This window comes from Mesoplodon densirostris, chromosome 2 (genome assembly GCF_025265405.1).
Source record: "Mesoplodon densirostris isolate mMesDen1 chromosome 2, mMesDen1 primary haplotype, whole genome shotgun sequence".
Classification (NCBI taxonomy): domain Eukaryota; kingdom Metazoa; phylum Chordata; class Mammalia; order Artiodactyla; family Ziphiidae; genus Mesoplodon; species Mesoplodon densirostris.
Genome location: NC_082662.1, coordinates 69,213,559 through 69,240,136, shown reverse-complemented (window position 1 = coordinate 69,240,136; position 26,578 = coordinate 69,213,559). Strand labels below are relative to the sequence as shown.

Sequence of the window (26,578 nt, the reverse complement as noted above, 5' to 3'; positions counted from 1 at the left end):
AACATGATTTAGAAAAATATAAATGGAAGAAAATATAATCAAGATATATAACAAAGAATTATTATCATGAATGTTCAAATCACTAATAAAAACTCAAGTAATCCAAGGGACCAAGCTTATGTTTTGGCAGTTCTAAAAAGAGGAGATGCAGATGGCCAGTAAACACAGTTTCTGAAATATTTCAGTTCACTAGTCATTAGGAGAATATAAATTAAAATAGCAATACAAAAACATTTCTAATCTATCAGGTAACCAAAAATAAAATTTGAAACTAAGTATTGGTGAGATCAGGGAAATAGGAAAGAAGTAATCATAAATATATAAGATCACTTTTTAATGACATGTTAACAAATTTAAAATATAGGTTTAACACACACACACACACACACACACAGAGCTTCCTTCTACCCTAGAAAACCCACTTCTAGAAATATTCCTGAGAGATCTTTTTTTTATTAGTTTCTGCTTTATAACAAAGTGAATCAGTTATACATATACATCTGTCCCCATATCCCTTCCTTCTTGCGTCTCCCTCCCTCCCACCCTCCCTATCCCACCCCTCCAGGCGGTCACAAAGCACCGAGCTGATCTCCCTGTGCTATGCGGCTGCTTCCCACTATCTATCTACCTTACGTTTGGTAGTGTACATATGTCCATGCCTCTCTGAGAGATCTTTTTGAGATATGCAAAGGGAGATGTGTGCAAGGATGTTGATCACAGTGCTGTTGGTAATAGCAGTAATTTTAAAGCAACCTGAAATTCCACTAATAGAACAGGATATATTTATAGGATGCAACATTATGAAACAGTTATAAGAATGAACTTGGTCTATACGTATCAAAACAGATGGAGCTCAAAAACAGAATGCACAGGGAAGAAAGGCAAGTTATGGGATGATATAAATAGCACTGAGGAAATAGCAGGAGCAGGTCACTGCAAAAAACAGGAAGTAGTCCAGTGTGGTGTAAAATGAGTAGGGAGATACATAAAATTGGAAAATTAGCTGGGGCCAGAGAGTTGAATGTATTGTTAATTACTGTCAGTTTTTTTTTTTTTTAAATAGACTTAGTGTAAGCTTTCCACCTTCATTTTCAAAAATAGCACCGTAGAGTTCTTGGTTTCAGCTTGACTGTGTTGTTAATAAATCCTCATTACAGAAATCAAGCTTTTCTCCCCACTCCTAGCTCGTGAAATATGAAATTCTCCAACCTTTAAAAACCAACTTGCCGGGCTTCCCTGGTGGCGCAGTGGTTGGGAGTCTACCTGCCGATGCAGGGGACACGGGTTCGTGCCCCGGCCCGGGAAGATCCCACATGCCGCGGAGCAGCTGGGCCCGTGAGCCATGGCTGCTGGGCCTGCGCGTCCGGAGCCTGTGCTCCGCAACGGGAGAGGCCACAACCGTGAGAGGCCTGCGTACCAAAAAAAAAAAAAAAAAAAAAAACCAATTTGCTTAGGTTCTGACTGTGGACTCTAAACTGTCTATTGAAATCTTGGCTGTGCAGTGTGTTTGGTTGGTGGTGAAAAGATCTGAGACTTCCCATTCCTGCCTAGCTGGATTCCCTTCCCCTCACTAATCTGTCATCTCTTGCCAACAATCAGACCAAAGATGAGAAGAAATGTTTCAGATAGGAAGGAAAATGCAAGGAGGAGAAACTGGGCTAGACTATGGTGATAAGGAGAGTCACCACGTCTCCCCTCAAACGGCAGGCCTGAGAGCTGGGAGAGCTCAGCTCAGGCCGAGAAGTAAGGGCAGGAAGGAAAGACAGGGCACAGATGCCACTTGTGGTGCGAAGTGCTGGCTGTTTCTCAGAATCCGTTTTCCCCTCTTCCATAATAACAACTCTGTAGCCAGGCCCATGCGTGACCACGTGACTCTGTGTCCCAACCTTCCTGTTAGTTAGGATGTAGCCATGTTTCTCAAGTCCTCATCAATGGACTGTGAGAAGTGATGTGTGCTGCCTTGGGGTCTGGGACTTAAACAGTTGAGCACGTACCTTCTCCACTCTTCTCCCTCTTCCAACCACCTGGAAGTAACCATGGCAGCGACCTAGCTTTCACCACGCAGATGTCAACCATGTCCCAGGGCAGTGGTTATCAAAGTGTGCTCTCGAGACCCCTGAGGATTGCTGAGACCCTTTCAGGGAGGAAACAGATCAAAACTATTTTCATACTAACACTGAGAAACTGTGTGCCTTTTCACTCTCATTCTCTCACAGATGTACAGGAGTTTACCATGGGCTACGTGAAATGTGATATCATAGCAGCTGGACTGCAAAAGCAGACATAAGAATCCAGCTCTCTCATATTAAGCTAGAACTTAAAGGGATTTGTAAAAATGTAAAGCAATGTTTCTCATATCTTTTTTTTTTTTTTTTTGCGGTACGTGGCCCTCTCACTGTTATGGCCTCTCCCGCTGCAGAGCACAGGCTACGGACGCGCAGGCCCAGCGGCCATGGCTCACGGGCCCAGCTGCTCCATGGCATGTGGGATCCTCCCGGACCGGGGCACAAACCTGCGTCCCCTGCATCAGCAGGCGGACTCTCAACCACTGCGCCACCAGGGAAGCCCTCTCATATCACTTTTTTTTTTTTTTTAGTTTTGGAAAACATGATTGCTTTTCATAAAAATGTGTTATCTTTGTTAACCTGTATGGATTTATTGTAATTTTTAATGACAATATTTAAAGATTTCAGTTTTAATTTCTCATATGCTAAATATCAACAGATATAGTCCATGTACATGAAAGCTTTTTGAATTCTTTAATAATTTTTAAAAGTGTTAAAGGGTCTTATGACCTAAAAAAACTGAGAACCATTGCCCTAGGGGCTGGAAGAACAATAACTTGGAAAGAACCTGCATCTGTGAATGAATGTGAGGACTGAATCTATGAATGAATGAGGGCCCTCATTCATGGAGAGGCTGTCACATACAAGAGAAATAAGTTACTGTGTTACTCCACTGTACCACTGTCTTTTTATTATAGCAACTTGGCTTCACTCTAAAAAATACAGACAATAGTCATATGAGTAGGACACTACTTCATCAAAAACTAAATTGTATGGTATTGGTTTTCTTGGGCAATAAAGGTACAGATATTTTAGATTGGAAGTTGGTGACCCTTGTTATACCACTGCAAAATGATTGGTATAACTATTGTGATAACTTGGAAGGCAGACCATGTTCTTATGGAGCCCATAGTTAGAGATGAAATGGCTAGAAAGAGCTAGAATGTTAGTATGTGTTGATGTTCTCTGTTGTGTTTGGCAACATATAACAAGAAAAAGATTAGCCCAAGAAAGAACTGACCAATTTGCAAGCAGATAAAGAAAAACAACAGTATGTGGTAATTTAAGACCTCATAAGATTGAAAAAGCCAACTGCTTCTATACCTCTAGACAGCAGAATATATGGCTAGTGTTGCTCAAAGGACTCCCAATAATTACCCAACTCCTTCCAAAAGTAGGGACCCAGCCCTAAGGCAAAACCCAGACTAAGAATGTTGCCTTCCTACCCAAGCCTGTTGTTTTATATGGCCTCAAAGTAACTGCCATCAAGATGAGAAAACAAACAAAGCAGCTTAATATCTATTGATATGTCCAGAAAAGAACTTTGAATGTAGTTACAAGAACATGGAACTACCTGCAAGCAAAAAGAGCAGAAGCCGACCAAATTTTTGAGAAAATGCAAAGCAACTATAAGCCTAGCCAGAAAAAGCTTGTTTATTTTTCACACTTAAAATACCTCCCCTAAGGAAGGCATAGTCTCCAACACATCACTTTGATGTGACCTGTGACCATGCAGAATAATAGACAATAAGGAGAACTTCTCAGAGGGCCAGGGGACTCAGAAGAGAACAGGCAAAGAGTTACTCCTTGAGAGAGAAAATGGAGTTGCCAATGGGCTAAGCCAGGAAATCACTCCACTTTCAGGGCAGAGACCCTTGGCAATCCCTGCCTCACAGGATTTATTTGCTGTGGTTCAGGGACTACCATTTATATTGCCCAAATTCCCTTTTCTGAATAGGAGCCTCTATTTCTCTTCTTCTGGTATTACTCCTCCATTGCTTATTGTTGGCAGGGAGGTTAGATAACTTGATGTTTATAGGTGTCTGTGATGAGGAATCAAATCTGGACCGAATGGAGAGAACTGAATATCAATAAAGATTCTCGACTTTTGAACTAGATGATGGGGTTCTGGTCTGTGTTCTTTAGGGAGTGAGTGAGTACATTCTGTGTGGGAAGAAGGGAGCATGGAGACATTTGGATGGTCAGAGGGGCAAACTTGTGTAGAAGCTGCTAGTCAGTTCTCCCATCCTTCCACAGTAATAGAACTGGACTCAGTTTCCCAGCCTGCCTTGCAATTACAGCACACCTAAATTCTCAACAATGTCATGTTAGCAGAAGTGATGGATGCCACTTCCAGATCTGGGACTTCAGACCTTCATGTTCTCTTCCCCTTATGTGCCACTTGGAACCCATATGTGATGGCAACCCGGCTTCGATCAGACAGATGATGACATGGCCTAGGAGGTGGCAAAACAACAACTTGGAAAAAACCTAAATGATCTCAAGGAGAAAAGCTGCCCAGTCAATCTGGACTGTTCACGTTGACATTTTTCCCTATGAGAAAAAAAAAATACACTTCTTTGTCCACTTAAGTGTTAGGTCTTTTTCTTACAATGGTCTTACCATCACTAGTGTATATGGCTGATGTCAGAAATCCATCTCTTCTTATGTTCTGGACCTGTGAGGAAGTCTTGGGGAAAATTTTCTGCCTGTGTGTTTATACATGCCCACATGATCAGTAAAAAAAAAAAGCTGGTTAAAGAAAAACTTTGAGGAGTGTGGTATAATAAAATATATATATTTAGTGTTTGTCCCTGATTCCTGACACAGAGCTTCTAAAACACTTGGAATTTCCTGAGTGATAGGAATGTCTTTTGCTGTTCGTAATTAGCACCTTCTGACTATACTTGAGTCTAATCTAATGAGGTGACTCAGGGCAGGGCCACTGGATAGCCTCAGGATGGAGTTGGTTTGCTGGAAAGACCAAGCATGAGACTAGAAGGTGAGAACTTTCAGCCCCACTCCCCCGCCTCCACAGAGGGGAAGGGGATTTGAAGACTGGGTTATAAAAACTCTTCAGCAATTAAGTTTGGGGAGCTTTTGTGTTTGTGAACACACTGACATGCTGGGAGGGAGGTGCACCCAGAGATGGCATTCAAGGTCCCCATTGTCAACCCCATACCTTGCCCTACACACCTCTTCTGTTTGGCTGTTCCTGAGTTGTATTCTTTATAATAAACTGGTAAATGTAAATAAAGAATTTTCCTGATTTCTGTGAGTTGGTCTAGTGAATTATCAAATCTGAGGGGGATGTCATGGAAAGCTCCAAATTTACAGCTGTTTGGAGAGAATACAGGTGCCCTTCGGACTTTTGAATGATGTCTGAAGCTGGGGGCAGTCATGTAGGACTGAGTCTTAACCTGCAGGATTTGTGCTAACTCCAGATATTTAGTGTCAGAGTTGAATTCAATTCTTGGACATCTAGTTGGTGACAGAGGATTGGAGAATTGGTGTGGAGACTCCCCACACATTTGGTGTCAGAAATGGTACCCAAAAAAATGACATCACAGGAGCTTAAGCCTACCTAGGGTGTGGAGTAATAGGGGCTGACCCTAACACTTTGCTTTACCTAAACACTGCAGCTTTGCCTCTGCACTCTCCGAACTCCTGCAGGTCATCAAAGGCAGCACCAACTTCAGACACCACTGGACTGCCTGAGGGGGCAAGAACCTCTAGGCTGCTACAGTGGCAACCTAAGAAAATGTTACATTGGACTTTTCTAGCCTCAGAAGTGTGGCTCAGAACAGTAAATGCAAGTGACTGTACATTCTACAGAGAGATACCAGACCATCTCATGGAACCTGCTAGCAGATGTCCCCAAACTGATACCATGACCCTTCACCCATTGTGGTGAAGGCCCATCACTCATGACCAGGCTATAGAAGAGAAGGTGGAGATTGATCAGGTGTGCAGAGAGAGCTGATGGAGAGTCATGCATTTTCTGCCCCTTCTTCACTACTTGCCCCATTGCAAGCAACATGAGGAAGAATTTCAGGATTCTGAGACATCACTTTAGGTTTCTGAGCCTGAACCAGGCCCAAGCTGAGGATAGCAGACATGTTAAACTGAATGAGAAACTGAAGTTTTGATTTATATTGGACTGGGCTTTGTTTTATTAAATTTTTTTCCAGCTTTACTGAGATATAATTGTGGACTGGGCTTTTTAATACCTAAAAATGAAACTATCTGTGACCAGGAAAACTCTAGGATCTGCCTGAGTTATTATCCAGGGGAGAAGCAAGAGACATAGCATGTTTGAAAAGCAATAGACAGAAAGAATCACTCAGCTTTTCTGCTTGTACTCGCCAAGTGCATTTCATTTGAAATGAAGTGTGGACCAGGTTTGGGTGTGAATTCCTGCCTGCTTGGCTCTCATGCTTCCACTGTAGCCACGAATCACATGGAATGGCTGACATAGTACCCATTTTCAACAGCAATATCATTTGGCAGCAATAGCAAAAACAAAAAATTGATTTTTCTAGTTTTTCTCTCTTCAAGGCCAGAGCAATTAGAACCAAGCCAGTAAGCTGAGTAAGAAGAGGTTCTGGACTTGTTGTGGGAGGGAGAGATCTGAGGAGGGGAGAAAGATATTCCAGCACAATAAGCATCCCCAAAACAGTTAATATGAATATTCAAAGACAGCTTTCATGAAGCTATCTTTGGCCTTGAACTGCCTAACTCCACACTTCTTTTATATGAGACATAAACTGACAACTTATTTGACTTAGTCCTCCTTGATTTAATATCGGTCATATATTAAAGGTTTCTCTAAATAAGAAACAGAAAAACAAGTTTGTAGAAAAATAGGCAAAGGAAAGCAGGCATTCACACAGGAAAGAAATACAAATGGTGAATAAGTATCTGCAAATATACTTAACCTCAGTAATAACTCAAGAAATATAAATATAAAAAGTGAAATAGTTTCTTACTTAACAGGTTGGCAAAAATTTTAAATATGAATTATATCTGGTTGGAAAGGGTCTGGAGAAATATACTGTTATTCAACATCGATGGGACTATAACTTGGAACATTCTTTTTGGAGGACAGTTTGGAAATAGCTATGAAAATTAAAACTGCATTTGTATATGAGCATGCACACATGTCCATGCCTGGGTGTGTAAAAGTGTAGTATATAGAAAAAGGCCTGGAAGGATATATAATCAGCTGAACACTATTTCTATTTCTCAGGAGAGGATGGGCAGTGGAATGGAAGAAGGGCATTAATGGACGTTCACTTTTTACACCAGGACTTAAAATTTGTTATTTTTGTAATTAACATTTTTCATTGAAAAATTAGACACACTAGCTTTACAAAGATTAAATAGACATACAAAATATTTTAATTGATTTATTTCTCTTTCAAATAGATTGTTGGGTATTGAGCAGGCATAGTCTACTCGAATTTCAGTAAACTCTGGCAAACTGAACCCTACCTTGTTATAGATAGGTGGTTTAGTGTTTCATACACCGGTGAAGAGGGCTTCCTTAACTGTGAGTATGGGGTGATATTTTACATCCCCGGGCAGTACTGAATAAGGCTTGTTTTAAGTGATTAAAGATTAAAAATACAATCTTAGGGAAAGTATTCTGAAGTAAAGGTTAGAGAGATTTGCATTTTTGATAAAAAATAATGAATTCTATTATTGGTTTTTATCTTTTCTTTTTGGCAGAGACTGTCTTCAGTTTTTAAGCATGTGTGCCAACGAAATGACCTTCTGCCAACCCAAATGAATGTAGTTGTTCACTTTCAGATTAGAATTCATTCCAAATAAGAGCAAGTCTTCCAAGAAATAGATATATATTTTTAATCTCAAATATTTAAGCAAAAAAAAAAAAAGGTCATTTAAAAGATAAGGAGACATTCTTACTTGGTCCTCAAAAGATAGAGCCTGGGCAACGTCTCTTGGAAATCCATCAATAACAATGCCCACTTCCTCAGGCATTTGCATCAATTTTTGTTTTATCTCTGTAATTGTTGTTTCCTTTTTTAAGAAAAAAGATGAAAAACCACAGTTAAACTTACACTCACAAGTGGTATAAAAATCTTTGCAGAATAGAAGCAAATTATACAACAGTACCTGAGGGGCCAGTTCTCCAGTGGTAATTATTTTGGCAATAAGACTCCATTTCCTACTGCTGCTGGTACTGTGGATCTTCTTCCTTAATAATTCTCCCACAGAAATGTATTGAAATCCATAACATTCAGCGATTTTCAAACTCTGAGTACCCTTTCCACTTCCTGGACCACCTATCATTTAAAACAGGCAAAATTGGGACCTTCTGATACAATAAGAAACACCCTTTCATACAACTATTATCTTCATCTTGAGATGCAGAGTCTAGACCAGTACCAGGGCAGAAACCATTCTACTTGTGGCATCTCAGTGTGACCTCTGAATGCAGAGGAGGTGTAGATTTAGCCGAGGAAAGGGTAGAATTGTTGTGATTGATTGTATTAGATGAAAGAGACATTTTTTCCCTTACCAATTTTAGTAAACTACTAGTTTTAAAAACTGAATAATGCAGTTGAAAGAAACCACTTCCCTTTTTCTGTGTAAACTCTAATACTTTTATCCTCTGTAATCAAAGAAAAATCTATGAGATACAAAAAACAATGACTGCCATGGCAGAAATGTGTTACATCCGAACAAAGAGTTAATGTGCAGTTTCGTGAAATGTAAAAATTAGTTTTAACCAAAGGCACACCGATATTGACATGGCTTATTTAAATCTTTCTTTGAATTGTCTGTTCATCCATCTCCTTGCCTTATATCCTTTAAAATTCAAAAGAAGTTTTATGCAATAAATACGCAGAGTGAATGGAAGAGATCTTTAAGGTAGAACAATTTCATAGAACTCATGATAGTTTTGATTTTGTGATACATTAGCATGAAATAATCAATATTTTGCAACATAAATTGATACCAATAATCGGTAACTGCCATTTATTTTTTAAAAGCATAAGCAGTAAAAAATTATAAAATGTATGTCTCATATTTTATTTCCAAATCATATTACATTATTTTAGTAAATTTATATTTCTAGACAACCTAGACTAACTGGAATCTAAAGTCTGAGCAAATTTCAAAATAAAGCACATAACAATCATCCCAGTCTAATTTGTTATTTGTTGGCAATTATAAAAATAAAATATTGTAAAATACTTAATCATAAATTATTGACTGTAGAAAAAATATTTTAAAAAGTCAATGATAATAAGTAATGAATTGTTTTTGGTGATATTCACTGAAACATAATTATAATTGGTTAAGCAATATTAAAAATAAAAATTCAATAGAAAAGTGAGTTGATGTTCTCTCTACTAATTCAATTTATCAAGTTTTTTGGGGGGTAGCAATCATTTTACATACCATTATTTAGTACATTTAAAAAAATTCTTGTTGCAAATAACATAAGCAAAAAAGAATGGTGTTTGCTTCGCTTTGTTCTGGATTTTGTAAGAAGAGTTCTGAGTGAGTGAACTTGGCTGGCTAGGGCTTATTTCCTCTTAAAAAATTTTAATGTGCAGAATTCTAAGATCAGCTAGTATACTGAGACCCCTTCCTTAACCTCAATCCCAAATAATGATCCTAATAAAACTGGTTTTCACCTTTTCATTGCCTTATTAAACTTATGATAGAAATTTGTTTACATTTTTGACATTGTCTTTCTAAGAAACTCTAAATCCAACCCTATTAGACTTACCATTATAAACTACTACTGTATTAAATTCATTACTTCACAAATGAAAAGTTTTGGTTCCAAATAGCTGCTCTTGGCCTATTAAGCCATGGGCTGGCTTGAAGACAAGCCATGGACTGGCTTGAAGACAAATAATTACATGATCAATGCCGTCAACAAATTCAAACTAATTTGATCCCTGAAGAATGAAAGTTATCTTTCATATTTTCACACCTGATCTGACAAATCATCAAAATAAGAGAACATATTGAATTTTTAAAAATTCAGACATGCTAAGAAAGTTATGACACCTTCAAGGAAAAACAATTTTTTGTCAATTAATGGAGGCATTAGCAGACAACAAAAAAATACGATTAGCACAATTGACAGAGAAGAGCATTAATTTATTGGATGAGTTTGATTACCGGAGCTTCCTAACAAATTAATCTTACTTTCTTCTCCCTGAAACCAGAGTAAGTTTAATTTTGCTATATTTATTTAATTCTACTACTTATAAATATTAGGATCCATCTAACATTTAGATTTTATGATTATGCTAACATAAGAGAGATTCATTAATATCTGTACCAAGAAGGTTACCTTAAAAAAAAAATCTGTATTGCCAGAAGGGAAATTTTGCTTATTTGGATGTGGATATCTGTACCTCTCCCACTCTTTTTCAGGTTGGAACTAATAAAAATTTGTAAGGTTCAGGTACAATTATTTTATAATTCCTCAAAAGTCATAAAATTGTCCCAGTTTTCTCAGATAACCTCAGATTCACTTTTTCTGTTCTTCTCTTACCTCAGTCCTCTAAAAGTTATTTACACTCATTGGTTCTGTATCATTCTTGTAATACATAAAATGTTACAACACACAGTGTAAGTCTAAAACCAAAATCACACCCTTGGGAAGGAAGTTGATTTTATTGAGTAAAAAAGAACTGTGAAGTGTAGGAGATTTAAGCATTTATATCTTCTCCACAGATCTTAGTTTACTGAAATAGTTTAATCATTTTCATATAAAATTCACAATGCACAAAAAATTCACATATATTGCTGTTTTATACAAGAACAACTTGTTTTACACCTTTTTCATGGACAATCAAGCCTTCATTTGTTTATCTTGATAATAATCACCAATATTGTACTAACAGCAAGAAAAACAAAACTGAAAGAATCTCATTATAAAATGGTGAAATAGGGCTTCCCTGGTGGCGCAGTGGTTGAGAGTCCGCCTGCCGATGCAGGGGACACGGGTTCGTGCCCCGGTCCAGGAGAATCCCACATGCCGCGGAGCGGCTGGGCTCGTGAGCCATGGCCGCTGAGCCTGTGCGTCCGGAGCCTGTGCTCCGCAATGGGAGAGGCCACAACAGTGAGAGGCCCACGTACAGCAAAAAAAAAAAAAAAAAAAAAAAAAAAAATGGTGAAATAATTTCCAATTATTCTCCACCTGTAGCTCTAATTTTTAATGAAGCATTTCCTTGTCTTCTAGGTAAGAACCCCAAATTTTTAAGCACACACACAAAAATTCCACCTTCAAGAATAGATAGAGATTTATGGCATAATAGTGGCTGCCATAAACCGTGAGAATATTTTGACTTTTAGAAAGCTGATTTCTGTACTCTCGTCTTACAATTATTTTTCTATAATATAACAATTCAGGGATAAACATATTTGCAATTTCATTTTCATTACACTTATAGATGTACAAACATCTCTCCTTCTAGACTGGTGAAGTTAAATTCTTGTTCTAGTTTGGTGTGTTTATTTGCATGTTTTTTCCCCAGTTGCCATCATCGTTACATCTTCTGGGAGCAGTACTTCTTTGCTTGGGGGCTGTATACATTTGGCCCTTGGTTAACAGCTACTGGCTAGAATAGTTTTAACATCTTACGCTAGATTTTTGCTTTTGGTCATCTTTGTGAAAGCTGAGTCAAATTGGAAAGTGAGACAATGACTACAAATGTTTCAGGTTGACAGGACTCTTCAAAATTTTATAGCTTTTGAGGAAGTTAGAATTTGCAAAAGTGGTCAAAAATGCATTCTGCAAAATTACTTAAGACATTTTCAATATCTAATCCTTGTGAAATGGCATCAGACTGATATTTTCATACTCAACATAAGATTCATAGTGGCAATTTAAAAAATTAACTTTTATCTTTGTTATTTTCGTTAATACTCAGATGTTACATGCTGTGTAAAACACTATTCTATTAGATTTGCTTGTCTGATAACATCAAACTTAGATTTTATCATTGGTGCCAGTCTGTTATAAGGAAGATTCATTTACATGAATCTTTACCAACATATTATTATTGTTATTTATTTTTTGCTCTGAAGTTAATAGTGAATAAAAATTCAATTTGTTGAATTAAAGGGAAAAAACACATCATGTTTAGAAAACTTCTAATGGATTCAGCTATCTATGTTAAAAATTAAGCAAATAAAAACCACAAGATGGTAAATCTTCATTTATTACAGAGAATTTCTATGACACTGTAATGAGATTCTATAAAAGTGCAATAAGCATTAGATTATATAATTATAACAATATATGTTTTATTGAAAATTATGCTAAAAATATTTCCATCTACTCTCTCTCAAGCTTTTGTTTCCATTGTTTGTCATTATCCAACTATTTGCAAATATGATGTATAGTTGACATAATTTTTGAAATGTAAATATATAAACAAAGTGAGCAACAGTATGAGAATTTTGCTTTCTGTCCTCGTACCTAAGACAAGAATGATTTTTGGTCGAGGTCTAGTAGGATCAAAGACCTCATACTCCTCAATTAACTCCGCAGTCTCTGAGAGGTCTGTATCACTTTCTATGGAGAATTGATGGATTGGAGGGAGCCGATCATACCGTCGATAAGGAAAGTTTGAATTTTCAGGCATTACTGCAAAAGAGTAAGATAACTTTGAAACGGAAAAAAAAGCACAATAAAACATTTTTTTGCACTTAACCAATTAGTTGAAGAAATTTAAAAATTAAATGAGTCATTTTTTTCAACTGGAACAAGACTCCTGTCCCCTTAAGTCGTCAGCAAACTTTTCCTTAAAGGGCCAGATAATCAACATTTTGGGCTTTGAGGAACAGAGAGTCTCATACTCCACTTAGTCAGGAAAACAGTTGTAGACAATAAATAAAGAAATGGGGACTTCCCTGGTGGCTCAGTGGTTAAGGATCCGCCTGCCACTGCGGGGGACACGGGGTCGAGCCCTGGTCTGGGAGGATCCCACATGACACAGAGCAACTAGGCCCATGTGCCACAACTACTGAGCCTGCACTCTAGAGCCCACGAGCGACAACTACTGAGCCCGCGTGCCACAGCTACTGAAGCCCGTGTGCTTAGAGCCCCTGCTCCACCGCAAGAGAAGCCGCCACAGTGAGAAGCCTGAGCACCACAACGAAGAGTAGCCCCCGCTCACCCAACTAGAGAAAGCCTGCATGCAGCAACGAAGACCCAACATGGCCAAGAATTAAATCAATCAATCAAAATCAATCAATAAACAAATAAACAAATGGATGTGCTTGTGTTCCAATTAAACTTTGTTTATAAAAAACAGGCAGTGAGCCAGACTTGGCCATGGGTCATAGTTTGCCAACCTCTGCCCTCAAGGAACTTTCTTAAGTACTGCCTAGTCTTGCTTGGTAGTTGGTATACATCCTGGTCACCGAAAATGGTGCTCCTAGAGTTTTGTAGTGCACAACTTCACAACTTTCATAACCATATGCAGCTGCCGATGGAGGCAATGCTTATGCACAACGTGTTTCATTTATCCACAAATATAGATATACAGTCACTATGATTCAGGTACTCTACTGTAGTCCAGTGGAATGGCTTGGTGGCATAATGCACAAAAACTTAAGGTTCTGTCACAAGACAGGTAAAGAGTAGCAAACGATTTCTATATTTGGAACATCTTTCAACATCATTTAACCTTACATTATCAATATTTATTATCTTTATCTCCTTGATTTAAAAAGGTAACTATGAAGATTTAAATTTACATCTACAACAGCAATAAATCTTTGCTGTTTATTGTCAGACATGTTAGTGTGTTGAGGATGATTCAATAGAAGAATAAAATAAGAGGTAGTCCTGTCCCCACAGAGCTTACAAACTAGAGCTCACATGCTTATATCTGACAGCAGTATGCACACCAGGCAGGATAAGTGATAAAATGAATATCTCTTATGGTAAACACCATAGGAGTTCAATTGATGGGTAGATCCATTTGGGCAGGAGTGGTAGAAAAAGACTGCAAAAGAGGCAGGACTTGAACTTCGAAAGACTAGAACTTGTGATGAAAAGTGGAAAGTATTTCTTAGTTGGTAGAAATGAAACACGAAGACTCAGAATCGGAAATACAAATGACATGTTCAAATAGATCAGAGGACAGAGCTGGCAAGCCCAAGTGAGGCAGATGCTCTCTACCAGCTATTGCTGTTTGATTCATGGATCTTTCCTTCCTCATCCATGCGCTGGTATTCAAGGAGGCAAAGAGAAGCCCTAACTACCCAAAAAGCACCTGCACAAGGAGACAGAGGTCACCTGGCCTGCCATGAGTAATCTGGCTAAGTGGATTACTGGATTTTAGCATGGCATAATACTCACATTTCCTCTGGAGATGAGGTAGAACTTTCCATTCTCTGTTGATACAATAAATGAGGTCATTGACTACTGACTCATGGAACTCACTTTAATTCCACGAAAAGAGTGAAGTAGTCTACAGATGACAGTGGGTATTCTTTTTTTTTTAAATTTTATTTATTTTTGGCTGTGTTGGGTCTTCGTTGCTGTGTGCAGGCTTTCTCTAGTTGTGGTGAGTGGGGGTTACTCTTCACTGCAGTGTGCAGGCTTCTCACTGCAGTGGCTTCTCTTGTTGCAGGGCATGGGCTCTAGGCACCCGGGCTTAGTAGTTGTGGCACGTGGGCTCAGTAGTTGTGGCACATGGGCTCTAGAGCGTAGGTTCGGTAGTTGTGGCACACGGGCTTAGCTGCTCTGCAGCATGTGGGATCTTCCTGGACCAGGGATTGAACCAGTGTTCCCTGCATTGGCAGGAGGATTCTTATCCACTGCGTCACCAGGGAATTCCCGACAGTGGGTATTCTTTAGAAAATTCTGGGAAGAGCTATGTCAGGAAAGGCACTAACAACATTATCCAGTTCTGCCTTGAAATTGAACTGCTTCACCCAATGCAGGGCAAAACTCTAAGCATTATCCTTGATTAACTTCTTCCCTCACTCTTTATATCTATTCCCATAGACTTCTCTCCAAAGCATATCCCAAATGCACACGTTTTTCTCCATCTCCACTACCACAACTCTTCCCCAAGCCGCCATCATTTATCTGGACTACTGTAGACTCTATGAGTTGCTTGCTTCTACACCACAGTCCACTGCTTGAAATGTTCTTTCCTAGTTGATCCCGTGGCTGACTGCTTCTTGTCATTCACACCTCAGCTTAAATGTCACCTCCTATAAGAACACTTTACTGACCTTTTTTATTTATTTATTTATTTATTTATTCATTTATTTATGGCTGAGTTGGGTCTTCATTTCTGTGTAAGGGCTTTCTCCAGTTGCGGCAAGCGGGGGCCACTCTTCATCGCAGTGCATGGGCCCCTCACTATCACGGCCTCTCTTGTTGCGGAGCGCAGGCTCCAGACGCGCAGGCTCAGTAGTTGTGGCTCACGGGCCTAGTTGCTCCGCGGCATGTGGGATCTTCCTAGACCAGGGCTCGAACCTGTGTCCCCTGCATTGGCAGGCAGATTCTCAACCACTGCGCCACCAGGGAAGCCCTTTACTGACCTTTTAATCTAGGGTAGCCAGCCAGTTAATTTCAAGGACATCACCCCTTATAATAATGCTCTGCACAGCACCTACCACTTCACCAATGTTTGTCCTCTCCCATTAGAATAAGTTCTGTAACAGCAGGGACCTTTCCTATCTGGAACTTTGTATCCCTGGGAGCTAGAACTATGCTTAGCACAAAGTTACTGTCCAATAAATACTTGCTGAACCAATAACAAAGAGAACAATCTTGCTGAAGTAGATGGTGCCCATGGAGAAAAGCCAGAAGATGGGTAGGTAGAGTGTGGCCACAATGTGGAGGGCCTTGATCAGCAGGGTAAAGGGTTTAGCTTTAATCTGGTAGAAAGCCAGTGGAGGTTTCTGGGGGGTAGAGAAATGACATGATGAAATATGAAATATATTTTTTAGGAAAATTAACCTGGTGGTGGTTAGAATGGATTTGAGTAGGGAGAAACTAGGAGCAGAAAGGGTAGCAGCTAGGAGGCTGTTAAAGTAGTTCACAGGTAAGAGATGAGGGCTTAGACTAGAGGGGAAGTAGGGGAAATGGAAATGAGTGGTTGGATATGAAGGACACGATTCGGATTCAGATATGAGAGATGACAGAAGATGACAGTTCAAAAACAATTGCCAAGTGTCAAGTCTAAAACAATAAGGAACATATTGCACTTCATCCAGTATCTTTCTGCCCTCTCTTTTATGCTCCAGAAATACTGGGCTTCTCTCCTTCCTGTCTTTATCCTGGCTTCTTCCTCTATGTCAGAAATCTCTGTTCTCTGTTCCCTAGTATACTCTCAATCTCCTCCATCCTTCTCTAGTTGATACCTACTCACCTCTCTGTCTCTTAGTATTAGCATATCACTTCTTCCAGGAAGCCTACCTTGAACCCCGGCTTAGGTGGGATCCATCTGCCTGCTAATATGGTTAGTTCTATAGCATATGGTATTTTCTATAGCATCCATTGTGCTTCTAATTATATTTTTAACACCTGACTTCATCACTAGACTATAAGGGCAGGTGCCATGTTTGTTCATGAGGGCAGGTGCCATGTTTGTTATTTTTTGGTGGCTACATTCTCAGTCTTAAAAGAGTGTCTGAAACATAGTAGTACTCAATAAGTGGTTATTTTATTGCTCAACTGACTCATAGGCTGACTTCATGTAAATAAGAAAAGGAGGGCTGGTTTTGAAGCAAATATGATATGTTTGGTTTTGGACATGTTGAGTAAAGATGACAATGAGATATTCCAGAAGAAAAGCTCTATGGACAGTTGGAGCTATGGGACTAAAACTCCTATTTGTGAGTAATTATTTGTTCAATTGTATACAAACGGCAGAAAAAAATGGATGCTCACCTCATATTTACAGTACAATGCTTTAAAGAACTGTCAGCTAATAATTTATCCTTGCTTTTAACATATTTTTACCTAGGAAAGTAATTTGCTTAAAAATTATTAAAATGTTCTATTTCACGGAATAATTTTTCATGATAATTATATATTAGCATGGCTATGTCAACATTTCAGCAAAAAATGCATGAATCACTTTTTGTTTCTAGACATAATAATAGTGCTTAAAGTTACAGGGAAGTTAGCAATTTTGTCAATTTTAATAAGCTATTCTGTAAATCATAGTTAAAAACCTACAAAGCACACACGTGCAAAGCATTTCATAAAATAATATTTTATTATTATAGGATTAATCAGTTTAGAAACCATTTTCTGTCTTTTAGCCTACGTTCCAGATATTAAACAGTGTGATACAACATTCTTGTCACCATAGTATGTGAAAGGTTTTATTTGATGATTAATTAAAAGATCTCTGAGTTGGAATTCTGGTAAAGTACTAGCAGATATGGAGATTCTAAAATTAACTAGTGATTTCAGTTCTAATGAAAGTTAAGTCTACATTTTCCATTCCTATTTTAGCTTATCCTGCTAGATCAAGAGTTCCAAACTGGTCATCTGTGGGCCCAATGTAGCCTCATAGATGTACTTTGTTCAGCTCGACATTTTTCCAAAATTTGTGCTTGACTGCCTTTAGACAATGATTGTTCACTCTAGTTCTGTTCTCTAGTTTGACCACAGTTTCCACCATTCTCTATTACATACTTGGCCTGCCTGGCTTCTACATATAATCAAGTCAAGTAACAGTATAAAATAGAAGCATTCAAATTTCATTTTGTTACAAAACAGTCACTTTATATAACCAGCTTTTCAACTAAGTGAATGTCACATCCTCTTAGACTTAAATTTAAGAACATAAAAATACCTTAGACTAAATCCAGTAATACCTAAGGTTTGTTAGTGCTTTAAGGTTTAAAAAGAAATTCCCATATTTATGTCACTTGACTTAACAAGGGCCAAGGGCATGTATTTAACATTGAGCCATATTCTAACATATGATGACACCCTGGGAAGGAAGTTAGCCCTTTTGGGAAGGTGTATGAACCCTTCAAGCTCACAAAAATATCATTTTGTTCACTTAAGCAGTAATTTACCAAGTGGTGTGCTGTAGTGGTAACTGCTTAAAGGTTCTCTCTTGAGCACCCAAGCCTAAATCATCTAGTGGTGACCCTGCATTGACAGGGAAGGAGTCTTCTCTCTGGAGATGTTTCTGAGACGACGTCATTTCTGCTTTTTCTCCCTGTTTGTGTTTCTTAGAAATTAACACACTCTGACTTTTCCCCACATCATGTTCAAATAAAATCTAAGTGGGTCATGACTAAGTAAGATAAAACAAACTAAGATTTATTTCCCCCTTGTATTTATTGCAAATAGAATTGTCTCCGCTTCAAATTCTGTCTGTATAACTGAAACTTTTTGTGGTACAATTTTTGAGAATGGCTTAAATTTTGAAAATAGAATGATTTGGGCCACTGGGAAAGAATTAATTGGTTTCCTCTGATTGGAACTGATTCCATTTTGCACATACTATTGTACTTCTCAATTTTGTCTGGAGCCCAAAAGGCCGCTTGGCTGATATTGAACTAATTTTGATAAGCACATATTTCAGAAAGCTGGAATACCATGAATCTCCTCTAGTGAATTCCAGTTCTTAGTTCCAAACAATCCCTAAAATTGTTAAACAAATTTATGCATCCCATTTCCTTTGTAGCACCCAAATGCCTAATCTCATACATTGCATTCAATAAATAAATCCTTCTTGAGTTAACTAGTATAAACTTTACATGCATTTACGCAGATGCATTAATATGAACTCTGAATTTGGAAACACATTAATAAGTTAAATCTCTTCTGACCTAATAAAAAATGTTGTAGTTATACAATAACTATCAATTTTGTCTGTCATCTACTCATTTATTTGGAAAAGTCTAATTTGCAATTTTAAGAAAAATTCAGTTTGCTAATGTAATTCATTTTACAAAATAATGAAGTCAGGACTTCCCTGGTGGCGCAGGGGTTAAGAATCCGCCTGCCAATGCAGGGGACAAGGATTTGAGCCCTAGTCCAGGAAGATCCTACATGCCACAGAGCAACTAAGCCCGTGTGCCACAACTACTGAGTCCGCATGCCACAACTACTGAAGCCCCCGCACCTAGAGCCCATGTTCCACAACATGAGAAGTCACAGCAATGAGAAGCCCGCACACCGCAACGAAGACCCAACGTAGCCAAAAATTGATTAATTAATTAATTAATTAAGAAGAAAAAACAAAATTAATGGAGTCAGTAAAAAATTTCATTGAGCTTTTAGTGAAGTGCTGGACAACGGTATGTAATTTTGTTTGTCTTATCATGGAGGTGATTAGAATTAGTAGCAGAGACAGAATAGTCACATTCCAGGACCAAATATCCTTTTAGGTGCTGGGAAATCTACTAAATTATATCATTGCCTACAGTTTGTATGATAGGTTTTAAAGAAAATTGCTCTAAGTATAAACTGTCTATTATTCTACGAATACATTACCATTTCTTAGAAAGGATCTCCGTGACTGCCCTCCATTGAGCGGAGGTAAGGTCTTCTTCTCCTGGCTTACAAATGAATCCCACTTCACCTTGTCACAGCCGCCTAGTTCCTTTACTTTCTGTAAACAACTTTCCAAGTACTCTACTGGGTCTTCAGGCTTAGAACACATCAGTCCATTCAAAAGGCTCTGAAATACAACACAATATGCCCACAGAAAATATGTTTTTAAACCACCTTTGTCAGAATAGTGTATATCCCGTCTTTAAATTCTGGGTTGTTTTGATTCTTTGCATTTAAAAAAAATAAACAATTAGAGGTGAAATTATGCTCTGATTGAGTAATTAAAATACCCCCTTAAATTCTTGACCAATTAGTTTTCAGCTCAGCATTCTCTGTCTTTTAAACAATTAAGGCCAACTATATTGTTTAAAACGGAAGAACCTTATCAATATGAGATAAAGTGCAGTGTGTAAAAATGCTCTAGTCATGATTTATCTCATTCCTACCCATCCTTAAAGGCTCCAAGCCTCAGTTTCAGAGGGTTTTTTAAGGATTAAAAAATGTAAATATTTTGTAAATATAATGTATTTTACATACATATAATGTATGTAAATATTTGTAAAGTACATATTAAGTGCCTGGAACATAGTAAATAATAAATGTTGGTGGTTGTAATCATCATCATCATCATCATCATCATCATCATCAGGAAGTCTCCCCTGAGCCCTCAGGTTGGCTTGTGGACCCAACACCCTTCCTTGGTGTTCATGATACCCAGAAAAAACTATCTTACCTGTCATTCATACTAAAACCACCAGTTTATGTGTTGGTCTCCTCTTCTAACCTATAAACTCTTCAACAATACAGTGTGGGTCTCTATTTATTTAGCAATATCCAGCCTCTGACACTTTCCCTCGCACATGGTAGGTACGTACTGAACTGTTGTCTACTTAGAAAAAAAATTTCACTCAAAACATAAAGACTGAGTTTAAGTAAAAACATTTGATATATAATAAATCACTATAATATCCATTGAAATTACAGAGGAAAACCTGATGTCTGATATTTCATAAGTACTAATTTCTAAAAATGCTATAAATTTGGAAATGCTGATTCCTGGGAACTGAACTGATGTGCAAAATATTTTCCTTTGGAGTATTTCATGGAAAAAGCATAGAGGATTATTATCACCATTATTAATGCACAAAACATACACCCTTTGAAAAGCTGACATCTTTCCTAAATACAGTATTTTATTTTCAAATTATTCTTGTGCAATTTGCTCTAAATGGTAGGCAGTTCCTACCAGGTACATTTGTTCTCTGAAATCCTAAATAACATAGGTTAGAATGTTCAATCAGAGGAGTTCAACTGCAGAGGGAGCAGAAAAAACTAACCTGGGCATCCACACCCAGTTTGTATGTCAGGGTCTGTGCTACACTCACACACAGATACACACACATTGCGTTTAACTCCTCGGATTCCACCTACCTCAATGTAGCTAACTCTGTGGCAGGGCTTATTCTGTATCTTTGCATGCTTTAGCTTACCCAGTGCACTTTCAGCCCTATGTGGCATTATCATCACCATTTATAGACTAGGAAATCCTGGCTCAGAGATGTTAGTGAGTTGATCTAGGTTACTCAGCTAGAAACTCGTAGGCCTGGAATTCCAAGTCAATGGTTTTGATTCCATATATTCCTCTTTCTGCATCTTGCAAAAATATGATATGGGATTTTAAAAGTGCCAGATTTTCTGTGCCCCATACATAATCCAACTGCAATTCAAGTCACTCAAGATTAGGTTTTTAGTTTTTTTATCCCTATTATTGCCTAAAATGAGTGAACGCACTCAATGAAGATTTTTTTTTTCAAATACTAGTAACACAATTGCTAGATTGGGGTTTCACATACTAGGCTTGTGCTCAGTGGGCGATTTACCTGGAAATCTTGTCTTCAGATGGACCTGAAACCGGTGGCTTATGGAGGTGAGAGGAAAATGGAGATCTGTAATTATGGCGGCCCATTTAAAGATAATTTGGGAAAACAGAAAAAATTATTTTCCCAAGTAGTGTTATAAAATTCCTTTTAGCAGAACAAACCCCCCAAATAGGAGAAAGAGCAACGCATAACTTTTAGTTTACTACATCAGTCTACAGTCTATCATCTTTCAGAAATGGGGGAGCGGGTTTCAGAGCTTGCTCTATGAAGCTTGGCTCGCTTCCTTTTTTTTTTTTCCCTTAACCTAAGTAAAAGCACATAGGATTCAGGAATGTTCTAAAATTCAAATACGAAGAGAAGGAAAGGAAACAAGACGATCCGCGACGTAGCCTATGGTTTAGAACTAACCAAGGTTCTAGTTCATCCATCAAGCCTCCTCTCCCACATTCCCAAAGTGTTCCCCATTTCCCGGGTCTCTGGTGCAGATGATGCTGCGATGCGGTCGGAAGACAGAGCAACAGGAGTCACGCCCGCCTCGCCACTCCCTCTCCGATTCGCCTTCTCTACGTGGGTTGGTGAGGGCAGGCGAAAGCTATGGGCTGGGGAGGTGAGGAAGGAGAACCATCCCTTCCAAGGTGACGGGAAAACGTGCTCAGGAGTTCATTCACCGAAAGCGCAGAGCAGCGCTGGGTGACAGCCAGCCGGGAGGTAGCGCTGCACTTGATGGGTTTGGATTTGTTTTTTGCATCTTCATCCCTCTCCCCCAAGCTGTCCCTGTGGAGGGCTGCTTTCGTCCTCACTTCCCCGTCAACGCGGGGGTCCCAACCCTCGGCGCGCGAAGGGACTAAGGCTCTCGATTCGCAGTTCCGAGTCCTTGCTGGCTGCTGGGCGCCAGCGTACCCACCTGGCCTGATCCTCGCCCCCGGAGAGCGCGGCCGGCCGCTGCCAGCAGCCCATTCTGGGGGTCCACATGGGAGGGATGCGCTGGGGGCAGCCTGCTTCCAGAACCCGGTTCGAAGACTGAAACTTGATTTTCGAGATGGAGGTTTCTGAGTCCAGCCTTCCGATAAGGACCCCGCAACCCGCCAGACAGGCAGCTACCCCTGGGCAAGCGGGCGAGCAAGCTTCCGCAAGCGCCTTCACTTCCGTGCCCCGCGTCGGCAAGGTGGGACGGCGAGCGGCCTCTCACCCCGAACCCCGGGGATGCCCTCCCCGATCCTCCCTTCCTCTCTGCCAGACCTAGCCCCCTACCTCGAAAAGCTGCGGGATTTCCCTCCGGGCCAGATACTCCTTGGCTTCGTTGGTGTTCATGGCTGTTCCGCGCGCGCCCTGGGGCGCAGGCGGGAGGCTCCCGGGTTGCGGCGACCTGGGCTGGGGCTGGCGGTGTCCTCACCGAGCACCGCGCAGCCCTCGCTCTCACACGCAAATACGCGCTCGGCTCTGCCTACCCAGGCCGGGCCCCCCTCCGCCTCTCCGCGGCGACTGTGGTCTCAGCGCTCCCGCCGCCCCAGCCTCGGTGCTGGTCCCCACGCCGGAGCTGCGGGCTCGGAGCCGCGGCTTCCCGGGCTCTAGGCTGTGCGGCCGCCAGCGGAGGGGCGGAGGGAGCGGAGGAAGGAGAACAGCGCGGCGGACGCCAGGCAGCAGCCCGCCCGCCTGCTTGTCCCGCTCGGCGCGCCGCGCTCTGAGCCTCCTGAACCCGGTCTGCGGGCGACGACGACGGCGGTGGCCAGTCACGCTGCTCGAGCGGAGCGGGGCGCGGGGGTGGGGAAGGGTGCGCGCGGGGGGCTCGCAGTCACGCCCCCCGTGTCACACCACCACCCGGAGCCGCGCTTCCCTGCGCGCCCCGCCCCCGGGACGCAGCAACCTGGGACCAGGTGGCCAAAGGAACAGAGTCGGGGTCTGTAGCAACGTGCGACCCTTTCACCTCTCCCGAACCCCCGACCCCCATCCCCCCCACGAGTTACTCGTGCATGACCGAGGAGCTCCCAGGAAGAAACCTAATTGTCACAGAATTTATCGTTTATTCCTAAGGTTACCGATCCTTCAAAACAGGGAGCTGGGAGTAAGGAGAAAAGGGGACTGAGGGTGTTGACTCCATCCCCTTAAGATAATTTTAAATCTTGAGTATTTCTATCCTTCAGGACCGTTTTGCTAGCTGATCTCGAATTTTTCTCTGTTAGTGTTACAAATCCTTACAGATTTCAGAATAAGGCCTTACAGTGAGGCTGAAATCTTCCCTAACAGAAGAATTAGTAAGTTAATTATGTCTATAGAGAGGAATGGGAAGGTGGAGGCGAGAAGTGGGTGGTGGTTGAGAGCCGGAGACTGCTTAAACTGGAAACATGCTTGGTAGGTGACTGGGCGCCACGGTTAATCCGATCGGAGTGTGCTGTTGGTGGACCATGGGCCGTTGGAGCACCCTGGGGTGGGTATGGGTTGATGTGATAAAGCAGCATTACGGGTCAAGTATCTTCCCATTTCCCCCATTATGATGTCTTTTCATGGCCTGCTTGAAAATGGTCCATGCCACCCTGGGAACATGACCTCTAATTCCGTACAAGACCCAACACGTGGGAGGGCATGTCAGAGGAAAGGAGGCTCTGATAGGCATTGCCATCTGGGATCAGACCAGGGAGAGAGGCAACATTGGAACTGCTTCCAGAAACCAGTGTCTGGATGTCCATTTCAAGTTCATCTTTTGCAGATCTTTTCTTGGTTCTATTTCTTGTCACAGTAAAGACTGCTACTCATGCCTTCACTATAGCTGCAGTTTGTTTTATCCAGGGAGGGAACTCAAGAATTAATTGAGTTTTGTAAAGTAAATGAAGTTTTCTGAACAAGTGTTTCTGAACAAGTGAAACCATGTGTCATATGGCAGCCTTAAATGAGGCAGGTGTTCCATAGAAATTGGTTTCTGCCCTCAGAATATGCCACATCATTTATAGTTCCAGCTTCTGACGTTCTTTACCTTGTGTAAGAGCAGGTTTTGGCAGTAGTGAAGCATTGTCTGTTCCCTGTGCAACAATGCTTGATAACTACCAGGATCCATGGCCTGAAAGCTTACTTTATGAGCAGGCCCAGCTGAGGCAAAGCACCTAGGACTGAAGAGGCCACTTTCTGCAGGACCTTTCAAGGTCACCCTTTACAGACAAGAATCTGGCAGAGTACAGCTCACATCTTGTCTCCTAGGGAGGAATGAATCCTGAATGGATATATGATTCTAAATGCACTTTAGTGTAGTCAGGCAAGGATGGCAACTTGCTTGTATAAAGAGAGTGAATAATGAAGACTGCATTGCACTAAATATTCTAAATAGCCTGAAAAAACATAGCTGGAGATATGGCAGATTTTCAGGTAGCCTCATACACTGACAATCAGTGCTTTTTGGTGTGTTCCAGATGTACGAAAGAAGCAAGTATTCGCAATTACTTTTGCAAAGGGAGTTGTAGCCTATTACGGAAGGGCTATATGGGGGAAGTGTAATGCTTAAAAGCCAGGCTGATTGTTTGGAAGAGAGGGAATAGAAAGGACAAGGAACAACAAATACATTCTTGCCATGGGAAAGCTGGCTCTTTGCTCCCTGATATGGAATTCTAAGGGTGGGTAAATAAAGGGTTTCTAAAGGGTTTCTTTGTTTACTTGGGGATACATCGTTGCAAAGAATCAAGATGCTTACTGCTTACCTAGTGTCTCCAGGCAGAATCTCTTCTGCTCCCACGTTGGGAGAGTGTGCTGGGTTATACAGCAGTGAATAAGACATACATAATTCCTTCTGTCAAGGAATATACATTCTCCTGGAGAGTGCGTGTAAGAAGTGCAGATGGACAATAAGTGAATAAAAATGCAGAAACAACATAAGATAGTGATAAATGAAGAGCAGATAAATAATTAACCCCTCTCCCACCAAAGACACAAGTGAGAACATATCAGATAGTGATAAATGTAATGATGAAAATCAAACATGCTTAACTGTTGATTTGATGCAAGGGGGTGGAGTCCAGATTCTTTGCTAGAAGTAGCAGAGCAAGTGGGAATGGTGATAATCTTTGAGGTGATAGCTAGAACTTTCCAAAGATCCAGACATCCTTGAGGAGGAGCCTCTTGGTGGGAATGTTTCTCTAGCTCATTGCTGACACACAGGCTATGTCTCAGCAAAGGACTGAACCTTGCTCTGTTGCTATTAAGCAGCTGCCTCAGGGTAGAGACATTGGCTGCATCCACTTGAGAAGGCTCAAGGGCTCTGTACCCAGGGCAGCAACTTCCCAAACCCCACAGAGATGGTTGGAAGCCATGCTTAAATGCTCATTCATTCCTAACAGATATTTATGCCATTTATAATTTAAATAGGGCAAGTTTAACTGCAGAAAATTTTACTGATAAAGTGTCAAATATTTCTCAGTTGCAGTTCCTCACCCCAGGAGAGGAGTCTAACGGGATCTACCACAGGCCCTGGTATAGTTGATAGTAATGATGTCATGACAAGTTTGGTCATAATACAAGGTAAAAATTCATTGAGTGTTATGAGTCAGGCATTGTGACAAGCACTTTATAAAGTATATTGCATATGCCATATTTAATTCTCAAATCAACCTGTGAGATATGTATTACTTTCATTATGTAAATGAAATAACTGAGATTCAGAGAGCCTAATTCCAAGATTCTACTATAGTTACTATCAGTCCAACTGCAAATCCCTGTGCATCCTCATTCCTTAGAACTTCATCATCACCATGCCTTTCTATGTTACAAAGGCCTGCAACCTTCCATTCTTCCTTTTCTATTCCCTTCCTTCCATTCTTTTTTTTTTTTAGCAGATGTTATTTTGTATTTGAGGGGAAATGTATTTCAAAACACAAGTACAACAACAAAACATGTATAACAACAAGTTTATCTCTACAGATTTTCTAATTGTTTAAGGTTCTTTTCTATTTGAAAGTTTTTTCATGGTTCAGAGGTTGAAAAGACAACACAACATTCCTATTTATTGAAATCTTGAGTGTTGAATTTCTCTCATTCTGCACAAAAAAACCCCAATATCTCCCTCCTAATTATTCTATTTCCCTCACTAACTGACAACTCAC

The 26,578-nt window shown here is 40.3% G+C and overlaps 1 protein-coding gene across 1 annotated transcript in view; it reads right to left on the bottom strand.

Moving 5' to 3' along the window:
• Positions 1-22,808, bottom strand: part of AK5 (adenylate kinase 5) — a 253,833-nt gene extending 231,025 nt beyond the window's left edge. Inside the window, exons 1-5 of the mRNA XM_060084682.1 lie at positions 22,749-22,808; positions 19,558-19,744; positions 12,544-12,711; positions 8,205-8,374; positions 7,995-8,108 (exon numbers count right to left, since the gene is read on the bottom strand). Of these exons, the coding sequence (XP_059940665.1) occupies positions 7,995-8,108; positions 8,205-8,374; positions 12,544-12,711; positions 19,558-19,744; positions 22,749-22,808 (699 nt within the window). The remainder of the gene's footprint in view (positions 1-7,994; positions 8,109-8,204; positions 8,375-12,543; positions 12,712-19,557; positions 19,745-22,748) is intronic.
• Positions 22,809-26,578: the final 3,770 nt, after the last annotated feature.